The following is a 24,025-nucleotide window of genomic DNA, read 5'->3' on the forward strand; positions in this document are numbered from 1 at the left end:
CTAAAATATATGGATTCTTTCAGTACGAGAAATAAGAACGAATACGTGGTATGCCAAATGCTATAAATTCCAGAACGGTAGGCGAAGAGTACTTCTACTGCTTACAATCCAAGAATATTCTTGTAGACTTCTATGGATAGAATAGTTCGTCTAATTATTCATGTAAAACACATTTTTAGAAGCATTATGACCAACTTTCTTGTAATTTGTCATGCTTTACAGCCACCTCAGGAAATCATGGCCTGTTTTTTTCTGGGTATCACTTATCAAGTCATCTTCTTTCACCCCACAGCCAACTCGGGGCCGCCTTGAAAAATTTATAGATATTTCCAGCTCCAGCTAGTCCCCACATCCAGCAAAGGTGAAGAAATGATAACTCATTGAATATTAGTAAGAAAAAAGAATAAGCAAAATTAATTTAAAAAGGGATTAATCACCCACCTCAAGAAAGTCCAATGGAAATAATAATGTCCCACAAACTGGGTTTCCGGGACTGTTCATTGCCATTCTGCCCATTTACAGCCCATTCCACTTTTGGATCGATTACATTTTTTTTGGCTTCTTCGGATCATCATCATTGGTCTTCGATTTTGGAGTTGAACCGAAATACATGGCGCACAGAACGAGCTGGGCAGCAGCGCAAATTGCTGCAAGACCATTGGCAGTCTACAGGAGAAGAAAAGGAGGAGGTACTATTAATCATATGTAGTTTAATTTGAAGGATGCATACGATGGTACTCATTTTCTATTAGTGTAATTTGGATCTTGGATTTAGTTTCATTGGAAGGAAGAAATTAAGGAAAACAAAATACACATTTGGAAGAAAGGTTAAACAATGGCTTTTCTTTTCATGCATGCATCCTCAAATCTTCGCATTAATCTATGAGCCAAACACAGCTTTAGGTGCGAGAATAATTCTAATGGGCTTTGATACCCTATATAGATCATCTTTCCAACATTTCAACCTAATACTTTGATTCCAGTGACTCATCAACCATTAGGTATATTATCATTATACTACATCTTTTGTTTCATAGGAAATATATCAATTAAACACAACTCTTCTTCCGATTTCGATCCCTTGCGAAATACGAATTAATATATATTTTTTATAATCAAGTTTATCCCCAAATCGGGCATTGGCCAAACAAAACATAACACTGTTTTCGGAGGAGGCTGTTTATTAGGGCTGAATAAATTTGCCCTAGTTTTTGTTAAAACATTTGGGAGCTGGCCTAGAGCAATTCATTTACAGGCTTTTACGTACCAAGGGGTAACGTAATGTTGCAGTTCTTATAGAAAAAGAGAACTAATCCAAGAAAGTAAGAAACAAAAACTTATAGTAATTAACTTACCAAGATGTACCAGTCAATCCTCATGGTGGGGGGAACCTTGATCAAAGCATAGGCCGCCCAGATAACACCATCAGAGAACCAGGCCATAGAGAGCCAGAAGGGCATATATTCCACGCTTTTGGTATCGATAACCTTTTTCTATTTTCAGTAACAGAAAATAAAATAATCAGCACAACAGTAATAATTGAAAAGGGTGTGTTTGATGAGTAATTATTCGCTGGTCGGGAACGTCCATGTTGGGAGACGGGAGTTGGGGGCGACACGTGAACGTGGCCCGGGACCAATTAAAATCGTTCATGTTTGACGGGCGCATGTTGTATATCTAGTGTTGAAAAAAAAGCAGGGGATTCGGTGAAATAGACATACCATGATGGTAAGAGAGGAGCCATTGAGTTAACAGTCCAAATACAACTGACAAAACACCCACAAGAATGGATCTCTTGCTCTGGGAGTCGATTGCTAGAAGTGCAACACGAGCAATAACAGCATGGACTGCCACCTCGGCCAAGATCAAAACACAAATATTGCGCTGAAATAGATGATAGAATTACACACACAACCAAAAGGCTAGCCAAATTTCGAGTAACGATAAAGAAGCACGAAGAAAAGGACCATAGACAAACACACAATCTAACATTCATAAGCCCCCCGGGCATGGATGCTTAGAGAAAAAATCTGGTTGATGCCTAGTTGTTGACTAAATTAATGCCAAATCTCTTGTGGATTTAACTCCTACATAAGTGCGTTTGGAGTGGCGTTCGATACTTGTGCACATATATTTTCCGAAAAAACTATTTGCACCGACGGTTTCCGTAGGGAAATCGTACCGACGGCCACGCGCGGCCGTCTCCGGCCACCGGACGGCCGATCCGAGCCGTCCAAAAATTTTTTTAAAAAAAACCGAGGGGGCCCACGCGGGAATAAATGGCATCCGATGTGTGTAAGGTGCTTGATCTGAACACTCTTTTTTCGTGTATATATGTATAATTTTTGGACGGCTCGGATCGGCCGTCCGGCGGCCGGAGACGGCTGCGCGTGGCCGTCGGTACGGTTTCCCTACGGAAACCGTCGGTGTACATAGTAGGACTCTATATTTTCCCCATCCATAATGATGATCAACTTCTACGATAATGGTGTCCGTGAACGAGTAACTTATCAGGTATTCCTAAATTACCATTATGGTGCATGTTCTAGTGTTGAAAAAAAAAAAGCACATGAAATAGACATACCATGACGGTAAGAGGGGAGCCACAGAGTAACAGTCCAAATACAACTGAGAAAAAAGCCACAAGAATGGATCTAATGCTCTGAGAGTCGATTGCTAGAACTGCAACACAAGCAATAGCAGCATGGACCGCCACCGCGGCCAAGATCAAAAGACAAGTATTATTGTGCTGAAATAGATGAAAGAATTACACACACAACCAAAAGGTTAGCCAAATTTTGAGTAATGATAAAGAAACAGGAAGAAAAGGACCATAGACAAACACACAATCTAACATTCATAAGCCTCCATCCTTAGGGCTCATTCAGCTAAATAAGCTCTTTGATTTATTTTTTTGTCTTTATTCAATTTTTTTTTGTATTTGTTAGTTTTTCGTTGATTTTTTTGAAGATTATTGCTTTGTGTCATTATGAGAGAAATCTAAAAAGTAAAAAATTTCGATAAAAATCAAATTTTTTTTGGAATAAAGCCGAAAATAAGCCAATTTTTTTGTCTTTATTAAAAAAATTGAATTTCGATCGTACTTTTTTACCTTTTAAATTCATCTCTTCATGGCAAAGCAATAATCCTTAAAAAATTGACAAAAACTAACTAATGCAAAAAAAATTTGAATAAGAATAAAAAAATAAGTCAAATGACTTATTTAGTCGAATGAGGCCTTAATGATGATCAACTTCTACAATAATGGTGTCTGTGAATGAGAAGAACAAGGATAAGTTGTCAGGTATTCCTAAATTACCATTATGGCATCGACACGTGGTGCTCACATTAATTGATGAGAAACCGCAGGACATAAACAGAAGAGTCCGGCTCGAATGGCTCGTTTGGTATATGTATGTACTGTATATGGCAGCTCGCGAGCTCAACGAGCCGAGCATCAAGTGGCTCGAGCTCGGCTCGTTTATGAAATGAGCTGAAAATGATGGCTCGAGCTCGTTCATTTGCTTGATGAACCGAGTTCGAACGAGCCGTTAGCGAGCTGAGTCACGAGCCGCTCGCGAGCGGCTCGGTTCGTTTGCAGCTCTAGTTCCACGGGCCTTGAGGTCCAGTTCACAGGACAAAGAACTCCGTATAACTGTATTAAAATCTAATTTCTTCTTATATTCTTTCATTAATTGGTTTGGTTAAAAAAACTCGTGACATCCATCTCTTTAAGTTTTTCACTGCGATTAATTTTTTCCCTCAAAACTTATATTGCAAAACTCATGGTTCGTATCATGACTCTCGTTTTTTAACTAATTCTTCCAGAATCTGTAATGTTTTCTAGAATAACTTTAAGGCGGAAAATACATAACAACCAAACGGAGTTGAGGAAAGGCTTTCTTTTACTTCCACTCTTAACCTAATTTATAGGATCCGGATTGGCCCGGCCCAGATTTTTGGTTCTAGCATAATTTTTTTTGATAGGCATCAAAATTTTATCAAAACTCGACAGAGGGTATATCAAGACGGCCGGACTCTAGATACAAGGAAGGATAAGTGGAATCATTCAAACACCAAGCAAAGCTAAATGACAATATCCTTGCAAGACTGACCCTTGAAAGAAAGATTGATTAAGTAAAATCATATTCCTTGGTCAGCTTGCACCAGAGATCTTCAAAGTGATTGGCAAACCAGTTGAGAGGCATCATTAGAACCTGAGCAAATGAAGAATATTCAGCATCAAATTATGCGGGATTAAGCGGCAACAAAGCATAAACACCAACAGCTAGCACTCCAGGAACATAATCAGCCGAAATTCCAGCAGAGAGCAGCCAACAGCAAAGACTTTTAGCCGTCCATATTCTGGAATTGAAAGATGACATATAAGCCAACTTCATCCCTTAACAACAGCAGCAGCAGCAACAACAACATAGCCTTGAACGAAGATAGGCAGACTGAGCAAAGACTCTTAGCCCTCCAGTATTTGGAGTTGATAGAGTAATAGAATCAGCACAGACTATGACAGCCACCAAAGCTATCCGGACACATAAAATACCCAGCAAACATCCAAACCCAGAGCCTTTCATCAACAAAATGTTTTAGACCTTAACACTCAGAATCAATCTGCATTTCAAATATCATCCAAACATGGGGAAACTATAGCCCCTCAGCACCGAATACAGCATCATCAATTGAAGCAAAAGTCAGGCATAATAGTAGCATAATAGTCTTCTATCTTCCACTACAGTGTTTTTTTGTTTGTTCAATTTTTTGGGCTGGGCCTTCACCAGTGCTCTGCTTTTTCCCTCCTTACCCTTTCTTTACCAGCAATGGGATAAAAAATGAAAATGACACTTCTTAAGGAAGATCATCCCAGCTATGTTGGAACGTAGGCCACATAATCTTTTAGTAGGCCCCTCCGCCCCTACCCTCAATACTCACTTTTTGCTCCCGCTCTCACCAGTTTTAGTAGTTTGGCCGGAATGTTTTTGTAATACACTTTTATGTTCGCTCGTGATATCGTTCTTGTTCACGTACTGTCATTATGTGACTTAGGTTGGAACCCTATTCTCTAGCTAATAGCTAATACCTAAATGTTGAGAAAGCCAAAAAAAACTAGCTAGGGATTGGATTAAAAACTAGGAGATACAAGGGATTGGACCAAAGCGGGTGATGTAGAATATAAACAACATTGAGTCATAGAGTTGAATATAAATGCGTACACGTAATATTGCATAGGACACTAGGCTAGTATGTTTTTTTCCTCTTATAATTCGGATGTCCAGATCAGCTTACGAGTACCTTGACTAATCTAGGAGGACAAATCCTTCCGACCACTCGCGAGATTTGTCGTATATGTTGTAGTCCCCTGAAAGAAAGAAAGCACCACTACCTTATGCTCCCATGCCACTTTATGATCAGATCATTTTGATGATGATCAGTCTTTGTTATAGAGTCACACACGTACCCTCTCATCAAAGATATTATCATCTCAAAAGCATATTTTGTTATTCCTCAGGTGCCTAGCCTCCACCTTTAATACACACATCTTTTTTAATTCCCCCCTAGCTCATCCCCATTAGCCCTCTGGAGTACACTTCCCCCCTTTTGATTTCTTTTCCACCCCCCATGCTCACCTTTCTCTAAAGTGAAACAAAACACAAAAGAGAGAAAGTTAACAAATCACCAATCCATTTGTAGTCAAAAGATACCACCAATTTAGTGCTTCCTTACCTTAGCAAAGAAGGAACTATTAGTGTCACACACTAGTTCTATTGACACGGAAATTGGTCACATAATTGATCGGCCACAAAATGTATAGTGGTGATTTAAGAAAGAATTCATGTTTTGGGTACTATGTGATGTGTTACTAAAGTATTGGTGGAATATGCTCTACTACATGAGAAATTAAGTATATTCTATCAATAGATTGATGACATGTCACATGATACCCAAAAATGATCACTAAAGTATTAGTGTTAATTTGTTCCAGACCCCGACTATAGGCTTCCCATTTTTGAAAAATGACGGCTGATGACATGTTTGGATAATTAATACCCACTAAGGACATGCTAAAAATATTTGTTAATGCAGAAAATATCATTGACGGGTATTAATTATCAAAACACGTCATTGACCATCATTTTCCCCTTTTTTTTTTTCTTATACAGAGCCTCCGCGCGACCTTCCTCTGACTACTTACTAGTTACTATAAGCAAAGAGCTCTCTCTCTCTCTCTCTCTCTCTCTCTCAAATTGAAATAAAAATGCCAGGAAGGGAAACATATAATTTATTTATCGACTACTTATTTAGTGGTTAGTTATGGTCTTTTCATTTTCTCATTATGTGATTATAATTTCCTCCGTATGTTATTTATTTATTTTGAATAATCTTACTATGTCTATATGAGATACATTCCTCACATATTTCCAATACAACTGATCTACACATTATTTCATTTTCTGTATTTGAGAGACTTCTTGTCACAGAAGCGTGTTCTCTTTAGTGGAGCTTTGGGTTGCACCAGTCATAGGCCTTGCATGCCGTGGGCTTAAATCTCATTTCTTGTTTTCGTGTTATATATTGATCAACACATATCGATATACGATGAGTTACCAAAAAAAAAAAAAACGTATCGATATATGGTTTCTTAATGTTAACAACAATACCTAAATTGGACACAAGTAATTAACAATGAACTTGCATGTACGAGCCTAATTTCTTCAATGAAAGTACGAACAAGATCTTGCCGAGTCCGTAGTACATTAATTAGTGGCTGCAGGGAGCCCTAATCTATCATTATTCATGGGCTCTACACTGTCAGTATATTTTATATATCCATGTATATATATGGTCAACTATTTTTTTTGTGAAAACTTAAAATCGATTTGAGTTGTTGTGGAGATCATACGTACAAAATATATAAACACGATGGATACATCAATTTTAGCCATATGATTGTATGCACTAACGTCATTAATTAGATGACCACAGTATTTTCGAAATTGTTTTGAACCGGGAAGTTGTTTGGTAAAGATTAATTTAGAGGAAGTTTTTATGGATAATAAGTGGAGAGGGATAGATAGAGAGATGTGAATAATAAATGTAGAAATTTTTTATTGAAAACAATACTAAGAGAGAGGAGGTATGATTCTGGAATCCCGAGCGAACGAAGGCTTGTCTCAAGTTTTTCATGGCAGCCAAAAATTTAAATACTAGATCGGCGTGCGGGTTTGTCATTTTTGGTTATCTCTTTGCCCCGTTGTGATGCCTAGTGTTCAGGATCCTTTTAAGTTTTTTTTCAAAGATTAATCAAATCTTTTTTGCTCTTCAAAGAAAAAAATTTAAATAGTACTACCACTAGATTATAGGGACTAGATAAAAATGGCGGGATGTGGTTTGTATATAAAGAAAAGAAAAGATAATGCGAAATGAAGTGACAATACATGGTTGTCAAGCTTTTTTTTTTTGTTTGTCAAGCTCTTGTTTTGTTTTGGTAAATAAAAGTGGATTGAATTTTGTTTGTTTGTCAAGCATGATTTTTCAGTGGTTGAAAATAAATATTCCTACAGTGCAATCTACTTGACAGCTGCCCACATGGCACATGGAAATTGGTTGCATATCAATTTCTTTCCTCTCCTCAACAAAAGTTTGAACATCTTTAAAATTTAAATCTTGAATTTCACTAGGAGATCGATGCATCTATGCCCAACTCTACTAGCTTATTCTGATGATCACATGCACATGCGATTCGTTTTTCTCTCATGATTAAAGGTGCTTAAGAAAATTGATACTATTTGTAAATCTAATCATATGTTCAGATCTATGTTACCTGAAATATATATGAATTGTTTCGGTACGAGAAATGGGAATGAATATGTGGTACGCCAAATGCTCTAAATTCCAGAACGCTAGCTAGGTCATGAAGAGTACTACTTCTACTGCTTGCAATCCAAGTGTATTCTTGTAGACTTCTATGGATAGAATAGTTCGTCTAATTATTCATGTAGAACACATTTTTGGAAGCATGCATTATGACCAGCTTTCTTGTAATTTGTCATGCTAAAGCTTCAGTACACCTCTAGCTTTTATAGGAGAATTTTTTTGCAACTTTTTTTTTGGAATCTGTTCCCACCTCTACATTTTTTTTTTCCGGCGAAAGTAAGCATTGTTAATTTTAGTTGGTGAAGTTTGAACCCCTTGTCAAACGTCAAATGTACGAGAGTCCCACCTTTGAAAATTAATGATCCAAACGTAGCATAAACCAGAGGTTTCGTTCATTGGATTGGGGTAATGTGATATTGCAGTAGTGAACATGAAATGAATAGAAATAGTTAACTTGATCACAACATGTCTACTCTCGACCAACAAACAGGAAATAAATTAAACTACTTAAAAGATTTGATTTATTCTCACTAAGAATATTTAATTACAATCGTAGCAGTGGATACGATTGTGATGGGCAGACACACAAGTTCCACACTGACATAATTTTTCTAAAACTAGTTTCGTAAAAATGCAAGCCAGTCGACCAAGAAACATGCAAGTTCTTAATTATTTGTTGGTAGGGCTGTAAACGAACTGAGCAGCTCACCACTAGCACGAGCTCAGCTCGCTTAATAAACGAGCCGAATTCGGGCTTGAGTTTCGGCTCGTTTAGTGAACGATCTACTTGGCTCGTTTGACAAAAGCTCAACTCGTTTAGGGTTTAGGGTTTGTTAGGGGTTATTTCCTATGTAGTTCTTCTTCTTCTTCCTATTTTTTTTTTTTTTAAATCAGACCTCTAGCTGCTAGCTATTAGTATTTTAATTTCCCTTGCTTCCACTACCATAAAGAAAATGTAAGATTCTTTGGGCCCATTGCTAGGTGGTTATCCTGTAAGTGCTGTTGGTGGTAAGGTATATAAACTTTTTTTTAAAATATTCAGGGTGTTAAGACCAACTTACACGTCTCTCGAGTAATTTGACAGACTAATGTCACCATCAATTAGCCGGAAGGTATAGAAATAGAAACATAAATACAATAAAAACTTTTTTTTAATTTGTATCTACGTATATCATGTGTTTGCTAGCTGGGTTTCATTTAGAGCATCTCCAACCCTTACTCAAATATTTAACCAAATTAGAGCAAAGCTTCATTTGGTATGAAGCACTCTAACTGACAAATCCAAATTCATGCATAAATTTGAGTAAAAATTATATTAATGACATAGTTATAAATTTGAGAGAGAGAAAATGACCTTAAAGAATTGAATATATATTTGAGCCTCCCTTGTTTGGTTAATAATTCAAGTAAAAATTGATCAACTTGCTTTTTTAACTTTTCATTTTCTCTAGAAACCTAACAATTAATGGACAGGAATTTTTAAAACTCTCTTCCTTTTCATTCCCCACCCACACACACCCACCCCCCAAGTTTCAAATCAAACAAAAAAGAAAACATAGAGGAAAATTCCGAAGGAAAAATCAATGCCGTTAAATTGGAATTAAGCCAACAATTAGAGTCCAGTTTTAACTGCGTGGACAGCACTCCGACCAGGAAGCATGGCTACTATTTATGGCATTTGGCTCTAACTATAAATCGCTCTGGCACCCAACTCCGTCAACGATTCCCACCCCCATATCCTTCTCATTAATCAAAAGCAATTGAAGCCAAGAAGAGTTTGCTCCTATACTAGCTCCACGAGAATTGATAGCACATAAAAAAAATCTCATAAGAAAAATTTTAACATTAAATTTCAAGTAAGAAATTTATTAACATTTCCGCTGTTATTATTGGACTACAGGCTAGTGTCAATAGTCAAATTATTTCCGTTAAATAGTATTTTAGTTGATGTAGATGAGGAAAATAACGTACCTAGAAATGCATGAAAACATGAGTTTTAGTTTATTTAATTTAGGTGTTCAAAAAAAAAAAAAAAAGTTTATTTAATTTAGCGGAAATGCCCTAGGTTTCAACCTCAAAACTAGCCCTTCTCCCTTAGGACTTCGGGTTGGTGTTGTGTAGTGAGGTATATAGCACTGTGCTGCGCACCTCCGAGCCGTCAGATCGTGCATCCCACGGCATAGATCTCATCTCGGCAACCAACGATCGAGCCGTTCATTGCCGAGATGAGATCCGAGCCGTCACTACAAGAAAAATTCAATTGGGTGACGAATGAAAATCGTCACAAATTGCATGTTTTTCGTCACAAATAATATAGGTGACGAAAAAAAATTTGTCGACTAAAGGTTGTCGAGGATTCCTACCTGGTGACGAAATCTATTTTTCGTCACCTATAGTGCCTTTTGATGACGAAATATTTCGTCACCAAAAAGTGAATAATTGGTGACGAAATTTTTTTCCTCACTTAGGATCACATTGGTGACGAAATTTTTTGTCACTAATATAAGAAATCGGTGACGAAATTTTTCGTTGCGAAAGATGTTTTCATATGGGAAAAGAAATCCATCTTTCTTGCTCCTGCTGGGTTTCGAACCCGAGTCCCTTGAGTTTTTCGCGCAAGCTCCAACTAACTGCACTACACACACTTTTCAGTAAATATTTGAAATATCTAATATATAACACATATGTTTAAAATGAAAATATATTTCGAATGTAATTTTGGACCTTTAAACATTAAAATTAGCAATTTTGATAAACATGAAAGTCGTAGGCAATTGAGTTATTGTTCAAACCCAATTTGAATTATCTCAATCGGAGATTTTAGTAAAGAGTTATGTCCGAAATACATTTAGTGACAAAGCGCAATTCATAAATTTCGTCACGAAAGGTACCCATTTGACAACGAAATATATTTTTTGTCGCTGAAAGCGTTAAAATGGTGACGAAATTATTTTTCGTCACCAAAGTTTAAGCATTTGGTGACGAAAAAATATTTCGTTACTAAATAGCTCACATTTGGCGACGAAATATATTTTTTGTCACCAAATGATTATCTTTGGCGACAAAAAATAATTTTGTCACATTTTTTAAGCTTTTGGCGACGAAAAATGTATTTTATCGCCAAATGGATACCTTTAGTGACGAAAATATTTTTTTCGTCGCTAAACAGGCATAATTGGTGACGAAATTATTTCGTCACGAAAGTTATCAAAATAGTGACGAATTTATTTTTTCGTCGCCAAATGTACTCATTTAGTGACAAAATTAAATTTCGTCGCCACTTTTTCGTCACTAATTTTCATTTTTCTTGTAGTGCGTCGGATGCACGATCCAAAGGCTCGGAGGTGCGCAGTACGATGTTGTGCACACTACTGCACAACACCATCCCCATTTCTCTTCCTTAGAACATCTCCAAGGAAAATAACAAATTTATATACCCCTACCATATTAGCTTTGTTGACACATGTGATAATACTCATTTGGAACAATTGCATCCAAAGGACTATTCAAATCCAAATTTTTATGACTTTTTGACTTTAAGGGACTCAGTTTGCCAAATAAATTAATCCATTAACTAATCATAAAAATCATACCATGTGAGTTGGCATTTTAAAATAATAATTTCTTTCTTTCCAAATTTGAAGAATGAAAGAACTACACCAAAATAGTGTATCAAATTTGCTAGTACTTTTCTTTGAGTTCATTTAACCTACCTGGCTCTTCAATTTTAACTTACCTGGCTCTTCAATTTTAACTTGGTAACGTTTTTGATTTGATATCTATCTCCATTAGAGATGCTCTTAGGATATGACTAGTCTTTATTGATTTTTGAAATTAAAAAAGAGTTTTGAAAGATACTCTTGAGTGAAAAAAAAATTCAATGCAACAGTTATTTTGTAATGTCCCCTCATGTGACGTGAACCACCTCATGTATATTTAGATCTCAATCCACGTAAAAGATGCGTTACAAATAACAGTGAGTGGAGGGCGTTGACGTAATTTGGCAAGTGAAACCGCTACTATAAATTGCACTGCTTCCACCTCGATCAATTTTAGCCGCAACACCCACCCACAACAGGCATACAGAGAGACACAGGTGTGTATAACCACCGGTGCTCGTCGTCGCCAGGATCTGACCCATCGGTGGCCGGTGCGTTACTCTCTTCGATACCTTACTTGCGTTTTTACAACTTATAAGTCACTGTTTCAAGGCCTCAGAAATCACATCTTAATCTGTTTCGTTTTCAGGCGGAATCTCGGACGGGGTATTCAGTGGTGGCGTGATGGGGTTTTGTGTCTGTCCGTTGCAGCCTACGGCGAGGTTGCTGTGGAGTACCAGTTTCTTCCGTCATAAGCTCATGCTTTTCTAAGATCAAAACTAATAAATAAAATCTAAATATAAATCATCATAGCTCTCGTCTTCGGTTCTGTTTCTATACACTTTCGTAGACATATATACGTGACGTGATAGCCGCCGGAGATCTGAAATTGACGGTGATAAAGAAGTATGGATTGTGGCCGCCTTTTCTTCAACCCCTCGTCGTGCCACGGCAACGTCATGTTGTTCGGGAACGGAGATCCCGTTTTCCGAGGTGATGATATACTCTTTATCTTTCATCCTCTTTTCATTTTTACTCTTAGTTAACGCCGTAACGAGTTATTTACTCTCTCTCTGTCTCATTTTATTTATTTTCTATAAGAACTCGTGTCATTTTGACGTTTAAAAATAAACCACTACCCCTGAATTGATTGTTGAATTTTCTATTATCGTTCAAAAGATATCAATTACTGTAATACTTTCGAATGGTGCAACAAAGTTCGAAATTATTGTCGGGAACACTCTTTTTGGGGGTCGGAATGACTCGGTTTTTCATATAAAGCAAATAACACGGAAATCAAATAATACGGGACACAGGGAGTATGAGATTAATAAGGAAGTTAAATCATTGAATCATAATTGTGTTTTCTTTCATGTAATAATGAATTGATTGAAACATGCCTGTGGTTACATGTTGTAGATCTTGTGAAGCAAACACCGTTTGCGGTGTCATTGTTCAATTTATGCCCTAGTAGGGTGACAGGTTGTTCCTTATGGTTTTTGGAAGCTACCTCGCAAGAGTACCTCCAAGCCAAACATACCACAAAAATTCCCCAGCGAGTAGAAACCCCTACGGTCATGTTTATTGATCCAAAAAATAATTACTCAATTAATGAACCATATATTCTATACAGGGTTACTGTTCATATTGGGAAAATTATCCAATACCACGTATAAATTATTTTGTGGCATACTTTTTTTGTTTTTGTTTTTGTTTTATAACCTATGTCTAATTTATTTTTGGAAGAGTTTAGATAATTTTGGACTAAAAATAGAATGACAAAGGTATTTTGGTGACGAAAATTTCAGAGCTATTGGGATTCAAACTTATTGTTATGAGTGTGTTTTTTCCTCTGGAAGGAAAAATGAATTCTCAAAAGTAGTCCTTTGTTTTGTGATATGTTAGCAGGGCCAAGATCGGCGATGAACATGGAGGAAACCTTAAAGAGGCGACCTTTTTTTAGCTCGCCAGATGAATTGCTCGACGAAGAATATTACGATGAACAGTCGCCGGAGAAGAAACGCCGCCTCTCTCCTGAGCAGGTCAGTATTCCAGTGACAGTGACTCACCCATTTTGCAATTAGACACTTGATACTTTGTTCTAGCTTGACCAGATATATGCATATTCCCTTCAGATATATTCTTCTTGTTTTTTTGTTGATTCTTTTTGATATATTCACAATGCACATGTTCTGTTTAGAAAATGATTTTGGCACCTCAGTGCTCCAATCCTTTCCATGTATGTGGGTCTCAAGGACGATTTCGAAGTCACATGACTCATGTGTCGATAGCAGTGCTCATCACGATAAATATTTTTTTTTTGAATCGATCGGACCCACATCCTAGAAGCATCAAATTCTCCTCTCTTTTTGGTTAAAATTGACATCCAATAAGGAATAAAAAATACAAAGTGGGAAAACAAGTTAAAGATTCGATAGTGGAGTGGAGGATTATTTTGTTTGATATTATGTATATGTGATGATAGCTTTGATTGGTTGGTATAATTTTGTAAAGGTCCGGTTGTTGGAGAAGAGCTTTGAGGAAGAGAACAAGCTGGAGCCGGAGAGGAAGAGCCAGCTGGCAAGCAAGTTGGGGCTGCAGCCGAGACAGGTGGCTGTGTGGTTCCAGAACCGCCGTGCGCGGTGGAAGACCAAGCAGCTTGAGAGGGACTATGATCACCTCAAGTCAGCCTATGATTCCCTCTTGTCTGAGTTTGATTCCATTCGCAAGGAGAACGACAAGCTCAAAGCTGAGGTAACTATATGCCTTCTCCTTCTTCTTCTTCTTGTTCTCCCCCCCTCCCTTCCCTTTTTCTTAATAAACAAATAAGTGCAAGTTATTGAAAAAATAGAATGTGACAATACGAGAGTGTATTATTATGACGTGATTACATGCGAGGACGGAGCCACTATTTATTCTATGGTCAGAAAAGAAAAATAGGCTTCAAAAATATTAATACATGACACTACTGGGCAACCTTACGGTATCAACAAGCTCAGGTCATTAATATATGCATCCTAGACTAATTAAGGAGTGGTGACGCCTGAATGGAAGAGTGATATGGTTCAGATGGAGGGTGACAAATGAAACATAAGAAAGAAAAAGAAGAAATTAAGAAACATAAAGATGAGAAGGGTTAAAGGGTTTTTGGCCCGACGGCATTAGGGGTGCACCTAGGTATCAGGAGTTCAACTACTCTTCTAAGGTATTCTAAAAATACTGGTTTCATCAATATAAAAAAAAAAAAAAAAGATGAGAAGGGACAAATCCTAATTTGTTGAACTTTGCTAGAGATATAACTTCAAATAGAATTATGGTACAACGGTTTGGTTCACTACTAACTCTTAATGAACTAAAATGGACTTCAAATAGAATTATGGTACGATGGTTTGACTCACTACTAATTCCTAATGAACTAAACGGACTTCAAATAGAATTATGGTACGGAGAAAGATCGATCAAGCCAAGGTGTTTGTACTTAAAACATCCACATATATTTGCTACATTTATAATCTCTTTGATATTTATACCGTCTGCCGCATTTCTCATTACATGTACATATGCACTTTAATAACTACGAATAGCTTACAATTAATTTAGCTTTTACCTTTTTATTGATACATATTTTGTATTTTAAAGGTAGATCTGAGGCTTGAATCAGACAAACTCAATCATAATTTCCCGATTCATAAGCAACTGGCCAGGCTGTGTAGATAACCGAGACCATTCTTTATTGTGGGTCCTTAAACTATAAGATTCGTCCTTAGCTACAAACACTGTAGACGTATGTCGATTAGCTCAGCTGTACCCGTGTTTTCGTATGAACATGTCCGGGAACATTATCAATCTGTTCTCAAACCCCACCTTGAATATAAAGATAGGTTTCATTGTCTAAAAGCCCCACACAATATACTGTTAGTCACGTAACGCGTGTGGGTGAGCATGAACAGTAGCGTGACCTTTAAAGCGTCTTTCAAAAATATCTTAAGCTACGAAAGTTTGCGAGAGCAAAAAATTAAGAGCGGGAGCAAAGGTCCTGGAAGATTAACCATGGGGTATGGTATATAACCTCCTTTAAATGTAGTTTATGAGGCTCTGTTTCTCTAATGAGCTGTTTTACTTTTTTGTGGAATTTTCAAGCGTGTTTTTCAGTTTTTTTAGCTAAATAGTAAGAAGGGCTTATTCTGGTTCCTTTGGTTTATTTGGCCGCATTTATCATCAATTTAGGTTCATATTTTCTTCAGATTCCTCTAAGTGATTGAACGGTAAAGATAAAACTTCTAAGAAAAAAAGGGGGCCTTATTAATGAGGAAAAAGATTCAGGGAAAAAAAGGCTTTTTTGACAACCAAACGGAGCCTAATCTAAGGGGCCTTATTAATGACGTAATATTGCCTGTAATGTATGAATCTAACTATGGTGAGAACTACAGGTGGTTTTCTTGACAGAGAAGGTGCAAGCTAGAGACCTGGCCGGGGTACCACCAATTTCAGGGCCAAAATCAGAGCCACTCCCGGCAGAGCCGCCCCATGTGAAGGCGGAGGACCGCCTGAGCACCGGAAGTGGTGGAAGTGCGGTGGTGGACATCGAGGAGGGTCCACATCTTGTGGACAGTGGCGACTCGTATTTTCTCAACGCTGCCTACCCCGCTGGATGCGTGGGTCCAGTAGACGGGGTCCAATCGGAAGAAGATGACGGCAGTGACAACGGCCGGAATTACTTCTCTCATGTGTTTGCGGCGGCGGAAGGGCAGAACCATGGGGAGGGGGAGACACTGGGGTGGTGGGTCTGGTCTTAATTATAATACATTAAGAAGTCAGTTTGAGTAAAAACCTGTTTTTCATCATGTTTTAAAGCGGTTCAATGTTCTGCATGTGGTCTATTATATGCAATTATGGGGACTCTAAAAAAGGGGAACAAATTTATGATCTATGTGAAATGGTTACTCCACTATTTATCTCGTTTTACTTCGTGATCTAATTCGCTATAACATTTATATTGCCATCGACAAAACTTAACAAAGAAAACCGATTTATGTAGCTGACCGGGTTGATTTAATTTTGTTATGCCTCATTGATCGACGTCGATAGGTCTCAACAAAGAAATCCAATTCACGCAATTGACCCGGCTGGATTTAGTTTGTTATGACTCATAGATTGTTTTCCTCCCCACTAAAAGCAATAGTGCAAGATGCAAAATTGGACCAGAGAACAGTTCGAGACCCTTTCTATCATGTTTATGGTCTTGTCAAGTCAATCAGCAATCACTATTTGTGTTCAAGATTAATATCATAATGCTCATATTATACTTTAGCACTAGGTTAAATGAATTTTGGAAGCATATTTCCGGCACAGCAGGTCTGTTGTGCTTTCAAATTGGACATCAACTCAAGCCTAAAATATGATTTGTACCGTTTCTATGTTTTTAGTGCTCGATAAAAAGAATATTCTTGTAAAAAATCAAATTAATCTGACATCAATAACCACATGCATATTTTTTCTTGAGGAAAACAATACCAAGCATCTAATTTTGTGGGGAAAAAAGAGTAGCTATATCTTGACTGAGTTTCCCTAGTTATTTCTACAGTAATTGTAGTAATTTTTTTTCTCGGCCAATGCCGAGTTAGCATTGTTAGTTGTAGTTAATGTGATTTGGATTCCGATCAAATACATGAAAGTACATGATGCCTCTCACTTAATTACTACTTCACTCCATTACATTTAGTGATAAACAGTAAAGTTTTGAGTTTTCAATGATGTAAGGACATCTTGTCACTACGTTAAGTTTGGATCTTTCCCACCCACTCCATTACAGAGATTAAACCTAACCCAAGTCCCCCTACTAAAACCATCAAGTTTTTCCATTAAACCCATGACAAACAATGTCATTTGTCAGCTGATTATGTTATTTCAAGAATTGATCATCTTTAATAAAACTGACAAGCATGTGTAAGTTGATCTTTTCTCTCTTTTCGCCTATTTTCCAGGTACTTATTTGCTTCCTGACATGCTGAAATGAAATGGATTTCATTCATAAATGATGGAATTCCAAGAAATGAATCTCCCGTTCGGCTACTGAATCTCGGGTGAAGCAAAAGAGCTTTCAAAGTGGTTACTGGGTTTTGGCTATTCAGAAAAGAGAATTAAGATATAAATACTCAGAATCTGTACTCATGAGCAGTGTAGGATTGGGTTTAGCCACACAGGTTGTGGTCATGTCTATTATGATTTCCGTGATTGTATTATTTGTGGGTATTGGAGCTCTGGTATTGATTCATATCTGCGGTGTTGGGAGGGCCTTCAGAAGATCAGGAAACGGAAACAGAAACGCGATGGACCGGGGGAGTTTCGGAAGCAGAAGCATGTCTCAGGGTGATCTAGAGAATCTCCCTTGCTTTGATTTCAAAGCAAGAGTGGAAGGGAGTAGTCCAGTGGACTGTGCTGTTTGTCTGGAGAATTTCAAGGTGGGTGATAAGTGCAGATTGTTGCCGCTTTGCAAGCACAGTTTTCATGCCCAGTGTGTGGATTTGTGGCTTTTGAAAACACCCATTTGCCCGGTCTGTCGAACTAGGACTGCAAGTGGGCGTTCCACTGAAATTGGGGACAGCCAAACAGGGGATGCTGACCATTTCAGTGACTCTGGTGAAGTTGGAATTGAGCAGCGTCAGAACTAGGAATCTAAATATCCGCTGCTATGTATGGTTTTTTTGTCCTCTGACATCACTACACCCTGCTATACCGGTGCTATCGAAAATTAACACCTGTATCGGCCAGTTCCCGCTATGTATTGCTTTGAAACGATGTTTTGCTCTCTACAGGGCAGCAACGCCGCAACGTGACCGCTACGGCCACTTCGGTGCTCTGGCGCCAAAAATTACTTTAAAAAATTCACGATCACTACACCACACCAGATTTCTGCTATGTGTTGTTCAATACTCCCGCTACAACTAGAACCAATAGGGTTTAACTCAGCTACGTTTGAATTTGACTTCTTTACATGCTTTACGGTTTTACCATTAATTACTTCTTGTGACTAGTTACAGTTTAAAAGGTTAAATTCCAGCAACTAGTGTTAGTTGACCTTATTTACAATTGGGATACAACTGGTGATATCATACGCATCAACCACCACACCAAGTACTCGTCTCCTAGCAAGAATCGAACCCTCACCTTCTATGTGAAGAGGTGAGAAAGTGTCATTGGGCTACAAGCCTGTTGGCTTTTTGGCCCTGCTTAATGATTGGATAATATTGGATTGAACTTGTCGCGCATGTAACCAGAATATCTTGGGCCTTGGGCAGTTGGGCCGAGGTTCTTCGAAGCGAAGATGAGTGACGGGCTCAGGCTGGGCTTGTTTCGATGGGCTAGAGTTGGGCTAACCCCAGCCGGCCGTTGCGTGCTCTAGGAATTTTCCAAGTTCTAGTGCTTTCACCACAAAATAGTGATACCAATACCAACAAGTAGAGATTGAACTACCAATGAAGACGCCAAAAAGATAATAATGTTAGTACACTTCATGTGATATGTCAAATTTCAATTTTGGTTTTCGTTTAGGTTGTGGTTATATCATGATTGTTTGGCTCGACAAGTGATATCTCGCCTCGTCTCTAGAATTCATTTTGTTCGCGTCTTCGTTATACTGAAAACACCATTTAACCAACTCTAGCAAATTACGGAACCGTGATCACTAACTTTCCTAATGACGCCTTGTCAAATGTGTGATTTTCCCAAAACGAGAATACGTGATATGAAGCAGCTGACAGGAGTGAGGTTCCAGAAACAGAAAAGATGAAGGTGGCATCAGTTCACCTGTTTTCGCCCACCACTTGGGAAAGAGGCTTGTTTGGTTTGGACCACAGGATAGAGGCCTGTTTGGATACGGCTCAATTCATAACACTTGTGCTTTTGTCATCTGTCATCACTACCTCTCATTTGATTCTACAGCCGAACACAAATGCACCTAAATTACTGTCCAATATCTTTAGACCATGGAACGTCAGCAGATGACAGACTATACCATGTGTTTCTAGCGATCCGCTTTTCTCCTTCAACTCCCTTTTTTTTTTTTTTTTTAACTGGTTAATACCATATATCATATCCTAAACCCAAAGACATTACAGAATCCATTACAAAATAAATGAGTGAACCAAAACTATCAAAACTTAAACACAGGCACCTACTGCAAATGTAGGTCGGTGAAATGTCGGGGCGTAAGAACCAATCGCAGAAAAGGTAGTAGAGAATCTTACAAGGACACCAAGCACAAATCCTAAATCTTACAAGGACACCCAGCACAAACCTTAAAATAAGCATATATGAAATTTGAAGCACGGATCTGCTATCCCGAAGGGCCACACCTGCATGTTCATGACCCAATACACTGGTTCACAACCACAAACCTAGAACGCTACTATGAGGCAAACCCTCACTGACAGAGTGGGCTTTGGTCAAGAGAAGCAAAACACTGGCAAGCTGTCAAACAGCCAAACCGGTGAATCCTCGTGGCCACGGTGGGCAGGAAGCAGTCCGAGAAGCACAAACAACCAGGAACCAAACACGCAACAGCTGAAAACTATTAATTTATTTACCCACCACTGCAACCCATCGGATCTGGTTACCGGACTGAGAGAAACCAGCCGGGATAAACCCCACAATGGGAGAAACTAACAGAAAAAAAGAATACAAAAACTAGCTCCGATCCACCACAAAGCCCTACTTATTACCATCCGACCGGAGACGAGAAGAGCACGGCTGCCTCCGAACTGTAAGGGAAGTGACATAGCTCAGCTGCTGTCAAGATTGTGCAAGGTGTGTGTTAGTTAGATTCTCGTTCGTACCGTTTGTATTCTGTTAAGTGTTGTAGTTAATTCAGTTTAGTTAGTGAGCTAAAACTCTGTCAAGCTCAGTTAGTTAGTTAGTTGAGTTTAGTGGACTGTAAAGTTTTGGAATGATCTCATTTGCGAAGTCAAGCAAGATACGAAGGAAAGATTCTGTTTCTCTGAGTTTGCTGAGGATGACACCGCGTCACATGAGTCGCCGGGGCTGAACTGAGTCGCCGAGGTTGCCGGAGCTGAAGCTACGATGCTGGAGAACTCCTTGGGGAAGTAAAATTGCCTCCATACTTCTTCAATTCAAGACCCAACTTGTGCGGTAGAAAATTTTGAGGGAGAATGAGAATGTGAATCCTCAGGATTGATTCTTCAATTTTGAAGGAATTGTAAAACAGATCGAGTGATTTCATGTTCATAACCAAGAATTTGATTTCAAGAGAAACTGGCCCACCACGGTAGAGAAGCGATCGAGCTTTTGAACACATGACCGAGCAGGTCCTATGTGTTTCTACAAATAACAGTGTCCAAGTTTTCTCTCTTACAAATGAGCAATATGTAATAGGTTAGATGGACACAAATGTTACAACAGAATCGGCCATGAGAAGAGCGAAAGAGAGACTTACTTAGTACAACACGAAATTAGGTCCAGCATGTGCACAAAACCGGAGCAAAAAAATCATTTTCCGATGATGCTTTCAAATGAAATATATGTTGAAGAGTACACCTCCTTGAAAGAACAACTCTAATCAACGTGACACAACACCCATATTTTCTTCGTGAAGGCTATAAATAGGCCCAATACATTAGATTCAAATTCACAAATTCACCAAGTACTCGGCCAGATACTAGCTTAGTTTCCTTCTACCCCAAAAATGACAACAAAAGTTTTCCAACTTTTCTTATGCATTTTCCTCATCACATTAGCCTTCCCTCTCCCCTCTCATGCAAGGCCATCGAAACCCAAGGCTGAAAACCCAACATTCTTTGACTTTATTATGCATTTGGAAGGATGCCACAAAGGCCAGACAGTAAAAGGCCTCAAACAACTCAAGACATATCTTGAGGCATTTGGTTATCTGAACTACTCCCCTAACCAAGCCCATGCCAACGACGACAATTTTGACGATGCCTTGGAGGCCGCCGTCAAAACATACCAGCTCAATTATCATCTGAAGACTACCGGAATTTTAGATGCCCAAACGGTGTCCAAAATGACTGCCCCTCGATGCGGGGTCCCTGACATTGTTAACGGAACCAACTGGATGCGAGCAGGCAAAAAAAAGCCCAATCACACCCATAACACTCTCCACACTGTCTCTCATTTCTCTTTCTTTCCCGGTAACTTGAAATGGCCCCCAACTAAGTACCAGCTCACTTATGGGTTTCCTCCTGGAACCAACTTGGATGCCATGTCCGCCGTGGCCAGAGCATTCAACACATGGACTTCTGAAACTCAATTTATATTCTCTGAGAGTCCAAACTTCGAGAGTGCGGATCTTAAAATTGGGTTCTACCGTGGTAACCATGGGGACGGGGCACCATTCTATGGTGCTAATGGGGTCCTAGCCCATGCTTTTGCCCCAACTAATGGGAGGTTTCACTACAACGCAGATCATTCATTTTCCGTGGACCCGACCGCGGGCTCGTTTCATTTGGAGACTGTGGCCTTGCATGAAATTGGGCACCTTCTTGGACTTGGACATAGCGATGTCCAAGATGCTGTCATGTGGCCTTCCATTCCTGCAGCAACAACCAAAGGTTTGAATGCCGATGATATACAAGGAATTAAAACTTTATACAACCTTGAGGCGTGAAATTAATAATACATTGGCTATGTTTTCAATAAAATGGTGATCTATGGACGCCATATATATATATGGAAGTAGATAAATTATAGTTATCCTCTAAATAAAGGAATTAATAAAGATGGGGTATTTCTTGTTTGTGTTCTATGCATGGATGGTACGAACTGCCTAAACAAGAATTCTTGAGCAGCAAACTTCAGTGCGACAAGGAGGTTGCGAACGAAGCGGTAGTCAAGTTCTATGTACTGAGTACGATTGTGTATTTGCGTTAAGATGTCTCAATTGTTATCGAAGAATATTACGTCCTGGTCTTATCGGCCTTCTTCTTTTTTATTATTGAGTACTGTCAGGCTAACTTGCTCGCATCTCGACTAAACTCGTTGTTCTGAGTCTCACTATCCCCGTAATATGTGTTTGTTCCTACTAATCGAAGTAATAGCGGGAGAGGATAATAGTGAACTTAACAATTTCTCTCCAATGAAAAAGCATTACATTGGTGGATTAACAACAGTGTGGCCGAGTGGAAAATTCAAATTCCTACCAAAAGAATCCGCCTTCTCTACACTTCTTTTTTGGACCGCAGAGGACAAACTGTGCAATAGCGACCACCCGAAAGCAATTTTATGGTCCGAATGTGCCTGACAGATTCTTATTAGTAACAAAGAATCTTTCTCAAAAACTAGCTATTGATTGTCAAGATAGCAGCCGAGATGCGAATGCTTCATGCAATTCAAATCTGACTTCAAAGAAGCCTTTGCCCTATCCAAAATTGGTTAAGCCCAGTAAAAATTGACCGAGACAGTAAATAACTAAGATATCTGCCCCAATCGCCAATTTTTACCTGTTTGCCAAAATCAACTGATTAAGGTAAGAAAAAAGAAAAAAGAAAAAAAAAACTTATACAGATCTGATCATTTTCTCTTTTTTCTTTCAGTAACCCTTAAAAAATACATTGCATAACTACAAAACCCGAGAGTGAAAATCATTACCCAAAGATGTTTTCAATTGAAAACAGGGAGACAATCTTCCCAGATAATAGACTCAGGTGCGGATGACTCTGAACAATCGCCCTACCCAAGCTTCATACTCCCTCTCTATTCCATACTTTTGATCTACTACGAAAAGACGAATAATTTTTGAAAAAAAACAATAAAGTCCCTCAGGGCATATTTTTCTGATTTCATGATACCAAATTAAAAAACTAATGAGATGTTTAATTTGGTGTCCAGAGATTTTAAAAATTATGGACAGAAATACTTTACCTTTTGTAGTGGGCCGAATTCAACAAGGTAGCGGGCCAGATGTCATGGAAAGCCCGTCCTATTGGGGCTCGTACATGCCAAACGCTTGGCCTTGTCGTTCCTTGGAGCCCATTTAGCGACCCAAACATGAAAGCCCAATGGCCCGATCAAAGGATTTATGACCGCCCCTAATGACGCTTAGGTGTATAGCTGAGTTCCACGTGGCATCCTGGTGTCACGTTTTGCACATACGTGTTCGACCATGTGCACATTAAGCTTCATGTATGACTTTGCCTATTGGAAATGGTTACGAGTGACGTCTTGGGGCTCGCGACTAGCACATACGTACTTGGAGAGCAAGTACGCTCACTCTATAAAACCTAAGATATACTTTATCTTTCTCTCTTAGTGTCTGCCGTAGGCATCGGAGTGCCCTCCGACTGGACGACTCTAACCGATTCCCTATTTTGAATGCTTGCTTAGAAAAGGAGGGAGCTATTCAAAGCAAGGTTGTCAATCTAGCTCGTTCCGTACACTAACCAGTACCGCTCACACAGGTTTGTTGAGTTGTTCGATAAGCTCAGTCTGAAGCCCGAGGTGCACAATAGATGTATAGCCTACTCCTAAAGAGATGAGAAAAGAGTACTGCCAAGCGGCATATGAGC

At 38.8% G+C, this 24,025-nt stretch overlaps 4 protein-coding genes across 6 annotated transcripts; 3 read left to right on the forward strand and 1 right to left on the reverse strand.

The window, feature by feature from the left end:
- Positions 1–49: 49 nt before the first annotated feature.
- LOC131298895 (bidirectional sugar transporter SWEET4-like) lies at positions 50–2,947 on the reverse strand. 2 transcript variants are annotated; one of them, XR_009190571.1, is made up of 4 exons: positions 2,585–2,947; positions 1,356–1,493; positions 442–666; positions 50–339 (listed from the first exon to the last, which is right to left on the reverse strand). XR_009190571.1 is itself a non-coding variant. In XM_058324398.1 (3 exons), the coding sequence occupies exons 1-3, from the start codon at positions 2,585–2,587 to the stop codon at positions 544–546; spliced, it is 264 nt and encodes an 87-aa protein (XP_058180381.1). In that variant the 5' UTR covers positions 2,588–2,943; the 3' UTR covers positions 50–543. The 2 variants fall into 2 exon arrangements, 1 of the variants encoding a protein (XP_058180381.1); XM_058324398.1 differs by having other exon boundaries at positions 50–666; positions 2,585–2,943.
- An 8,932-nt stretch (positions 2,948–11,879) lies between these two features.
- On the forward strand, positions 11,880–16,444 carry LOC131298896 (homeobox-leucine zipper protein HAT5). Of its 2 annotated transcripts, none has more exons than XM_058324399.1 (5): positions 11,880–12,037; positions 12,136–12,479; positions 13,392–13,528; positions 14,001–14,240; positions 15,917–16,444. In XM_058324399.1, the coding sequence occupies exons 2-5, from the start codon at positions 12,395–12,397 to the stop codon at positions 16,280–16,282; spliced, it is 828 nt and encodes a 275-aa protein (XP_058180382.1). In that variant the 5' UTR covers positions 11,880–12,037; positions 12,136–12,394; the 3' UTR covers positions 16,283–16,444. The 2 variants fall into 2 exon arrangements, with proteins under 2 accessions (XP_058180382.1, XP_058180383.1); XM_058324400.1 differs by having other exon boundaries at positions 13,395–13,528.
- Positions 16,445–17,215: 771 nt separating this feature from the next.
- LOC131298898 (putative RING-H2 finger protein ATL49) lies at positions 17,216–18,479 on the forward strand. Its single transcript, XM_058324402.1, has one exon. It carries the CDS (start codon positions 17,657–17,659, stop codon positions 18,155–18,157), a length of 501 nt encoding a protein of 166 aa, XP_058180385.1. The 5' UTR covers positions 17,216–17,656; the 3' UTR covers positions 18,158–18,479.
- A 2,643-nt stretch (positions 18,480–21,122) lies between these two features.
- On the forward strand, positions 21,123–22,239 carry LOC131298897 (metalloendoproteinase 2-MMP-like). Its single transcript, XM_058324401.1, has one exon. The coding sequence runs from the start codon at positions 21,187–21,189 to the stop codon at positions 22,126–22,128; it is 942 nt and encodes a 313-aa protein (XP_058180384.1). The 5' UTR covers positions 21,123–21,186; the 3' UTR covers positions 22,129–22,239.
- Positions 22,240–24,025: the final 1,786 nt, after the last annotated feature.

The sequence above is a fragment of the Rhododendron vialii genome, chromosome 8a, assembly GCF_030253575.1.
Source record: "Rhododendron vialii isolate Sample 1 chromosome 8a, ASM3025357v1".
Classification (NCBI taxonomy): Eukaryota; Viridiplantae; Streptophyta; class Magnoliopsida; order Ericales; family Ericaceae; genus Rhododendron; species Rhododendron vialii.